Source organism: Gossypium hirsutum, chromosome A03, assembly GCF_007990345.1.
Source record: "Gossypium hirsutum isolate 1008001.06 chromosome A03, Gossypium_hirsutum_v2.1, whole genome shotgun sequence".
Taxonomy (NCBI): domain Eukaryota; kingdom Viridiplantae; phylum Streptophyta; class Magnoliopsida; order Malvales; family Malvaceae; genus Gossypium; species Gossypium hirsutum.
Genome location: NC_053426.1, coordinates 57,213,155 through 57,222,645, shown reverse-complemented (window position 1 = coordinate 57,222,645; position 9,491 = coordinate 57,213,155). Strand labels below are relative to the sequence as shown.

At 39.0% G+C, this 9,491-nt stretch overlaps 1 protein-coding gene across 1 annotated transcript; it reads right to left on the bottom strand.

The window, feature by feature from the left end:
* Nucleotides 1-7,819: 7,819 nt before the first annotated feature.
* LOC107887844 (uncharacterized) lies at nucleotides 7,820-8,913 on the bottom strand. The gene is made up of 2 exons (XM_016812070.2): nucleotides 8,331-8,913; nucleotides 7,820-8,250 (listed from the first exon to the last, which is right to left on the bottom strand). The coding sequence occupies exons 1-2, from the start codon at nucleotides 8,911-8,913 to the stop codon at nucleotides 7,820-7,822; spliced, it is 1,014 nt and encodes a 337-aa protein (XP_016667559.2).
* Between the last annotated feature and the right edge of the window lie 578 nt (nucleotides 8,914-9,491).

Below are 9,491 nucleotides of genomic sequence, written 5' to 3'. Positions count from 1 at the left end.
AGCTAAAAAAGATAATGCTCAGAACATAAGGCCGAGTAACACTACGGCTAGAGGTAGACCACCGAGAAACACCGAAAATGTGAGTAGTGGTAGAGGTGTAACACGAGACACTGCAGCAAGATCAGATGCTAGAGCACCTGCACGAGCCTACGCTATTCGAGTACGTGAAAAAGCTTCAAATCCAGGTGTTATTACCGGTATTTTTACTCTCTATGATACTAAAGTTATTGCATTTATAGATCCAGGGTCTACTCATTCGTATATAAGCATGAATTTAGTATCCAGTAAGTCTTTTCATGTAAAGTCTACTGAAATTGTATTTAGAGTATAGAACCCCTTAGGCAAGTGTGTATTGGTTGATAAAGTGTGCAAGAATTGTCCATTAATGATTCGGGGTAATTGTTTTCCGGCCGATTTGGTGTTGCTACCATTTGACGAGTTTGAAATAATTCAGGGTATAGATTGGCTAACATTGCATGGTGTGGCCGTGAATTGTAAACGAAAGATGATTGACTTGAGATGTCAAAGTAATAAGATTATCCGAATTGAATCAGATGGTTTCAACGGATTACCAGTAGTGATTTCAATGATGCTAGCTCAGAAATATGTGAGAAAAGGTTACGAAGCTTATTTAGCTTATATAATTGACACGAAAGTGATTGAAAAGAAGATTGAATTAGTGTCAATTGTTTGTGAATATCCAGATGTGTTTCCTGATGAGTTACTGGGTTTACCACCGATCCGAGAGGTTGAATTTGGTGTTGAATTAATGCCAGGGACTACTCTGATTTCGATAGCTCCATACAGAATGGCACCGACTGAATTAAAAGAGTTGAAAGCTTAGTTGCAAGAATTGACAGATAGAGATTTCGCACGATCGAGTTATTCTCTCTAGGGTGCACTGGTTTTGTTTGTGAAAAAGAAAGGCAGAACGATGAGAATGTGCATTGATTATTGTCAGTTGAACAAAGTGACTATTAAGAACAAATATCCACTACCTCGAATTGATGATTTGTTTGATCAGTTGAAAGGAGCTACCGTGTTTTCAAAGATAGATCTCAGATCAGGATTTTATCAGTTGCGAGTAAAAGATTCAGATATTCTGAAAACTACTTTCCGAATGAGGTACGACCACTACGAGTTTTTAGTTACGCCTTTTGGATTAATGAATGCACCTGCTGTTTTTATGGATTTGATGAAGAGAATTTTCAGATAGTATTTAGATTGATTTTTTGTCATATTCATTGATACAATTTTGATTTATTCACGTGATGAAACTGAGCATGTTGAACATCTGAGAATTGTGCTACAGTCTTTGAGAGATAAGCAATTATTTGCGAAGTTCAGTAAATGTGAATTTTGGTTATGAGAGGTTGGTTTTCTGGGCCATATTGTATCAACATCTGGTATTAGAGTTGATCCAAGCAAGGTTTCGTCCATTCTGGATTAGAAGCCTCTGAGAAATGTTTCTAAAGTCTGCAGTTTTCTGGGACTTGCCTGTTATTATAGGAGATTCGTAAAAAGCTTTTCAATGATGGTGACTCCGTTGACGAAATTGCTTCAGAAGGATATGAAATTTGAATGGTCTGAAAAGTGTCAGAAAAGTTTTGATCAGTTGAAATTTCTATTTAATGAAGCTTTGATGTTGGTACAGCCAGAATCGGGTAAAGAATTTGTGATTTAATTTGATGCTTTGTTGAACAGTTTGGGCTGCGTTTTTGTAACACCCCTCGCCTGTATCCAACGTCGGAATAGGGTTTGAGGTGCTACCTAACTTAAACTTAATCAATCTTAGGAAATCAGGTCATAAAATCTTGATCAAATTAAAACTTTTCGTTTCATAAGTAATCTGTCCCTTAAATGACTTACGAGGCCCAAAACATACATTCAAGATGGTTCGGGACCAAACCGAGAATTTAAGGTAAACTTAGAAAAACTTTATGCTTTAGGCTCCACACGCTCGTGTGGCTTGGGCACGCCCATGTCCTTAGCCCGTGTGCAACACTGACTTCAACACACGGCCATGGCACACGCCCGTGTGACTTGCCCATGTACGATACTGACTTTAAGACACGGCCATGGCACACGCCCGTGTGGCCTGCCCATGTACAAAAATGACTTCAAATTTTAAGTACAGGGGACGCACGGCCATAACACACACCTATGGGAGTGAGCTGTGTGTCACACACGGCCTTGACACACGCCTGTGTGTCTTGCTCATGTGGACAAAAGAGGCTATTTCCAAGCCATTTTGTCACCCATTTTAGTCAACCTACACAAGATCATTTCAATATACTAATTTCACCACAATGAACGCCAATTCATCCATAGAAAGAACATTATATGCATTTACCAAAATGAATAACAGCCACTATTCCAGGCTTGATACAAAATGAAAGGCTTTTGACTTTACCAAAATACATAACCAATTTCTCAATAAATCAAACATTTTAGTCTAGCTCTACACATGCCATTATAACAAAATAAAAGCTTTCACATATACCCAAAATAGGATTAGATCGATAGTATGACCAATGCTCCAACCGTCTTCCAATCCTCAAGAGTCCACGAGTACTGTAAAACAGAGGAAAATAAATAGAGGGTAAGCATTAACATGCTTAGTAAGTTCAGATAACGGGAAAGTAAACTTATCGATTATTTAACATGTAACCATAATAAATACTCCATCCAAACAAGTATAGAATAGATTTCCTATCACATGATCTCAACCACTAAGTTAGTCTCATGGCATGACAAGATAATAGTATATCTAGATGAGCTCATCACATCATTATTCCCAATTTACATTTGATGTTAATCCCATTGAATTTCTCGGTTCTCTGATGGATATCTCATTTCCCGTCAATTCGTACAAGTGATCATTTCGATTATGCACTCCCGCGAATCTCGCATCTTACGGCGGAATTTCTAAATCAGGCCAAATTCCCCATAATACAAACTCATTGAGTAAATGTCGAGATTACTAGTCCAGGCTAAATCCCCTTACAACGACATATACTCTAATGAGTTCAGATCTGAATTACTCATCCAGGCTAAATTTAGATCCTACTTCGGATTGCCCATCTGGGCTAAATCCTTAAGGCACACATATTCTTCGGGAGGCTAGATCACTTTAGGATCACCCGTCCGGGCTAATCCTTTTCACCGTCAATTCATTTTCGAGATGTTCCATCGTATAACCTTATTCATTCAACCAGGACATTCTTATATGCATTTTACTTACTTTATCAAATCTCATAAATTATCATGCAATAGACAATTACCACATTTATGCAATCAAGAATATACATTTTAAGTACATTAGAGTCTACTTTGAGTTATTCGAACTTACCTGGCAATCGTTTCGGATTTGGGCTTTGATCACTCCGAAACCTTCTGTTTCCCTCGGTCAACTTTCAGATTTGGTTTATCGAGGTCTAAATCAGCAAAATAACTATATAAATACATCATTTAATTCCTTTGCAATCCCTATCTCATCCTAGGGCAAAATGACCAATTTGCCCCTAAACATTGCTAAAATTATGATTTTGCCCTCGGGCTCGTAATTCGATTTTCATCACATTTTCTAACCATTCAAGCCTAGCCTAATAATTTTTATGCTTATGGCATCTTACAATTCCATCTATATCATACATTTGTTACCCATTTCACAAACTTTGCAAAATGGATCTATTAGGTGTTTTCATGCTAACACCTTTCATAAAAGTTGTTTGTTTAGCAACTAAAACTCATATTCTTCCACCAAAACTTGGTAAACCTCATGAACCCTTTCATGGCAACTTCCTATAACATTTACCATTTTGTAACATAGTCCCCTCAAAAGAAAGCTCATGCAAAGGGGATTCCAAAAGTACAAAAATTATCAAGGAAATCACATACTTGTGTGAGTAATGAATTGATGAAATTTTAAGCTTCAAAAACCCTTCTTTTTGCTGAAATTTTTGGTGGAACAATGGAGAAGATGAAGTGTGATATCATCTTTTCTTTATTATAATATTTCAAGTCAAATAGGTCCACGTAACTCACCTAAACCAAAATTTTTTTGTCTCCTATATTACTATGGCTGGCCACCCTTGTTTTAAGGGATTAATTGCCCTTTAAAAGCCTCCAAAAATTAGTCTATGATAAATTAACACTCTTTTTCTATCTAATTTGGACTTTTGCACTTAATGTGATTTAGTCTTTTTTCACAATTAGACTCAAAATCGCTAAAATTAATTAATTAAAATTTTCATGTATCTATATAATCATGCTATAACACCAAAAATATAAATAAAATGATTTTCTTAGCCTCAGATCCGTGGTCTCGAAACCACTGTTCTGACTAGGCCCTATATTAGGATGTTACAATTCTTCCTCCCTTTACGGACTTTCGTCCCCGAAAGTCCTACCAGAAAACAAATTTGGGTATTGTCTTCTCATGACTTCTTTAGGCTCTCAAGTGGTTTCTTCCACTCCGTGCCTATACCATAACACTTTCACCAAAGCTATATCCTTGTTCCTCAACTGTTTGACTTCCCGAGCCAAAACCTTGACCGGTTCCTCACCATAGGTCATATCCGGTCTAATCTCAACTTTCGTCGGTGAAATCACGTGAGAGGGGTCTAATTGATATCTACGCAACATGGAGACATGAAATAAATTATGTATCTTTTCCAATTTGGGTGGCAATGCTAAACGGTAGGCTAATGGTCCAACTCTTTCAGTGATCTCATAAGGTTCAATAAACCGTGGGCTCAATTTGCCTTTCCGGCCAAATCTCAATACTTTTTTCCGTGCAGATACCTTCAAGAATACTTTATCCCCAACTTGAAACTTAATTTCTTTTCATTTCAAATCGGCATACGATTTTTGTCTGTCCGATGTCGCTTTTAAGTAGGCATGGATCACCATAACTTTTTCTTCCGTTTCCTTGATTAAATACAATACAATACAATGGAGTTCGGCACTTCTGACCATACAATGCTTTATACGGAGCCATCTTTAAACTTGTCTGAAAACTACTGTTGTAGGCGAATTCCACTAATGATAAACATTTTTTCCAACTGTCTTGAAATTCAAGGACGCAACATCGTAACATGTCCTCAAGAGTTTGAATCGTCCATTCAGACCGATCGTCCGTCTGAGGGTGGAATGCCGTACTAAAATTCAATTTAGTACCCAAAGCTTCCTGTAGCTTCTTCCGAAATCTTGAAGTGAATATTGGGTCTCTATCCAAAATAATTGATAACGGTACTCCATGTAACCTTATGATCTCGGATATGTACAAGTCAGCCAACTTGTCCAGAGAGTAACCGGTTAGCACTAGGATGAAGTGTGTCGACTTTGTTAGCCTGTCAACTATAACCCAAATAGCGTCTTTCTTCTTCAGGGTCAACGGTAATCCGGTCACGAAGTCCATGATAATCCTGTCCCATTTCCATTCGGGAACCAACACAAGCTGTAACAAACCCGAAGGTACTTGGTGTTCAGCCTTGACTTGTTGACATATCAAGCATTTCGATACGAATTCTGAGATGTCTCTTTTCATACCCGACCACCAATACATTTTCTTAAGGTCATTGTACATTTTTACACTACCCGGGTGGATGGAAAAACAACTACCATGTACCTCCCTCAGAATCTTCTGAATTAGCTCATCATTCTTGGGTACACAAATTTTGTCTTTGAACATTATACAACCATCGGTACTAATATGAAAATCTGATTCAATCTCTGACTCACATTGAGTTCTCTTAGCTTGCAGTTTCTCGTCATCTTTCTGAGCTTCACGAATTTCATGAAGAAAAGTCGTTTGGCCCTCAACTTTGTTAGGATCGAACCATCATTAGATATAGTTAACTGAGTGTTCATGGCCCTCAAAGCAAACAGTGACTTCCTACTCAAGGCGTCGGCGACTACATTCGCCTTTCCTGGATGGTAACCAATGATCAGTTCATAATCTTTAATTAGCTCTAACCATCTCCTTTGCCTCAGGTTCAATTCTTTCTGAGTCATTAGATACTTTAAACTCTTGTGGTCGATGAATATACGACACGTCTCATCATACAAATAGTGCCTCTAAATCTTCAAAGCCAAGACGATTGAGGCAAGCTTTAAATCGTGTGTCGGGTAGTTCTTCTCGTGAGGTTTTAGTTGCCTCGAAGCATAGGTGATCACTTTGCCCTCTTGCATAAGTACACAACCCAGTCTATTTAAGGATGCATCACTATAGACCACAAACTCTTTTCCTGACTTGGGTAATACCAAAACTGGAGCCTCGGTCAACAACATCTTTAATTTTTCAAAACTCTGCTGACATTCCTCGGACCATTCGAACTTAACATCCTTTTGTAGCAATCTCGTCAATGGAGTTGCAATCATGGAAAATCCTTTTACAAAGCATCTATAGGAACCAGCTAAGCCCAAAAATCTTTTAACCTCGGTTACATTCTTCGGTGGTTTCCAATCGATGATAGCAGAGATCTTGTTTGAATCAACTCGGGTACCATCTCCCGAAATGATGTGACCCAAAAACCCCAACTTGTGGAGCTAGAACTCACTATTGCTAAACTTAACGTTGAGTTGCTTATCCTGTAGAGTCTATAATATAGTCCTCAAGTGTTCCGTATGCTCTGACTCATCCTTGGAATAAATCAGGATATCGTCAATAAACACTACAACAAACTTGTCCAAGTACAGCCGAAACACCCTATTCATTAAATCCATGAATACAGCTGGGGCATTCGCTAGACCAAACGACATGACTAAGAATTCATAGTGACCATATCTTATCCTAAAGGCAGTCTTGGGCACATCCGACTCTTTAACTCCCAATTGGTAGTAGCTGGACCTCAAGTCTATTTTGGAAAATACAGTGGCCCCTTTCAACTAATCGAACAAATCATCAATCCTTGGAAATAGGTACTTGTTCTTAATGGTCACTTTGTTGAGTTATCTGTAATCTATGCATAACCTCATCGATCCATCCTTCTTTCTAACAAAAAAACAGGAGACCCCAAGGCGAAAAACTTAGCCTTGCAAAGCCTTTGTCGGCCAATTTTTGCAACTATACCTTTAACTCTTTCAATTCAGTTGGTTCAATTCTATAAGGGGCAATAAAAATAGGCGCAGTTCCAGGTGCTAGCTCAATACCAAACTCTACCCCTCTAACAGGGGGTAACCCAGGTAACTCTTCGGGAAACACATCGAAATATTCTCGTACCACCGGTATCGACTCCATCTTTAATTCAGATTCTTTGGTATTCAAAACAATGGCTAAGTAGGCTTCATACCCCTTCCTCAAATACCTTTGGGCCGTCATCGAGAAAATCATAATCAGTGATGAGTCCGACTCACTTAAGTCAACCTGGAGAGTCTCACCATTAGGACACGTCAATTCAACATACTTGCTACCACAATTTACAACCACGTTATGAACGGTCAACTAGTCCATGCCAAGAATCACGTCGAACTCATCAAAAGGCAAGAGCAAAAGGTGGGCCGAAAAACAATGGCCTTGAATCATCAAGGGACAATTCTTACAAACTTTATCTACCAGAATAGACTTGCCTAGAGGGTTTGACACTCTAATTACAAATTCAGTGAGTTCTATAAACAAGTTCATACTAGACGCCAATTTCATACAGATGTATGAATGGGTCAACCTTGGATCGATCAAAGCAATAACATGAGTATTATAAATAGAAAATATACCCGTTATGACATTAGAAGCAGAGGCCTCCTCTCGAGCACGGATCGCATAGGTTCTTGCTGGAGCTCGGGCCTCTAATTTTGCAGTGGAGTTTCTGGCAACTATTCAACTATCATTAGCAGTTTCGGCAGGTCTAGGAGGTCTACTCTGAGAATTAAGAGCAATTGATTTCGAAGCTGGCTCAACTTCTCTATTTGATCTTTCCGGGCAATCTCTAAGGAAGTGGTCAAGAGAACCACATCTATAACATGACCCACTCTTCATTCGGCATTCCCCAAAGTGGAATTTGTTGCAACTCATGCACTTCGACCTTTGATCATCAATGCTAGCCACACTTGTGTCCGAAAGAGAAGAAGACTTTGGGTTATGGAGCTTAGAACTCTTTGCACTGCCCAAGTATCCCACTGATGAAGTGGAGTGGTCTTGACGACTCCTTGATTTCTTTGTAGGAAAAGAATGCGCCTTGCTACTGGTCTTCTTACTTGATACTCGAGCCTCTCTCTTGGCTTGCTTCCTTTTATTGTTAAGCCCTTCGGCTTCTTAGCCCGATCAGCTAAGGCAGCAAATTCTTGTATCTCAAGAATTCCAATCAACAGCTTAATTTATTCATTCAAACCCTCCCCGAAATGTTTGCACATTTCAACTTCTATTAGGACCCATTCATTCGCATACTGGCTTAGCCTCACTAATTCTTTTTCGTATTCAGACATAGTTTTATCTCCTTGTTTGAGTTCTAGGAACTCTTTTTGTTTCTGATCTAAAAATCTTTGACTGATGAACTTCTTTTCAAACTCAGCTTGGAAAAATTCCCATGTAATGGTCTTTCTCTGTACCACCGAGGATATGGTCTTCCACCAATTATATGCAGTATCCTTTAGAAGAGATACCGCACATTTCAAACTTTCTTCTAGAGTACACGACAAATCATCGAGCACTCTCATAGTATTTTCAAGCCAAAATTTCGCACGTTCTGGGTCATCATCTAGGGTGGCTTTGAACTCTTTGGCCTCATATTTCTTGAGTTTGTCTACCGGAGCCTTTCCCAATCTCATAGGTTCCACGACCCATGGTGCTCCTTCAAGTTGGGCGGCTGGTGGAGGAGGTCGGGGTATCTCAGGATGACTTCTCATATATTCCCTGAACCACTCGTCCATCATCTCGAAGAAGGCAGCTTTCGCCTCTTCTCGGCCCCCAGACATGGGCCTTCTACTACTAGAGTTATCCCTCTATACAGAAGCTAGAGCATAGCTCTCGGCTCCCTCAGAATCATCTCGAGCTTGATCGAAAGACATTTTCTATATTCAAATGCAATTAAAAAGGTTAGGAGATGTCACACTATCATCACTTGTATAATGACATGTATAACTATACTCAATACATACTACTTTATTCAAGAACCAACTAAACCGTAGCTCTGATACCAATAAATGTAACACCCTTCACCCGTATCCAACGCCGGAATAGGGTTTGAGGTGCTACCTAACTTAAACTCAATCAATCTTTGGAAATCAGGTCATAAAATCTTGATCAAATTAAAACTTTTCGTTTCATAAGCAATCTAACCCTTAAATGACTTATGAGGCCCAAAACATTATCCAAGATGGTTTGGGACCAAACCGAGAACTTAAGATAAACTTGGAAAAACTTTATGCTTTAGGCTTCATATGCCCGTGTGGCTTGGGCACGCCCATAGAAAGAACATTATATGAATTTACCAAAATGAATAACAGCCACTATTCTAGGCTTGATACAAAATGAAAGGCTTTTGACTTTGTCA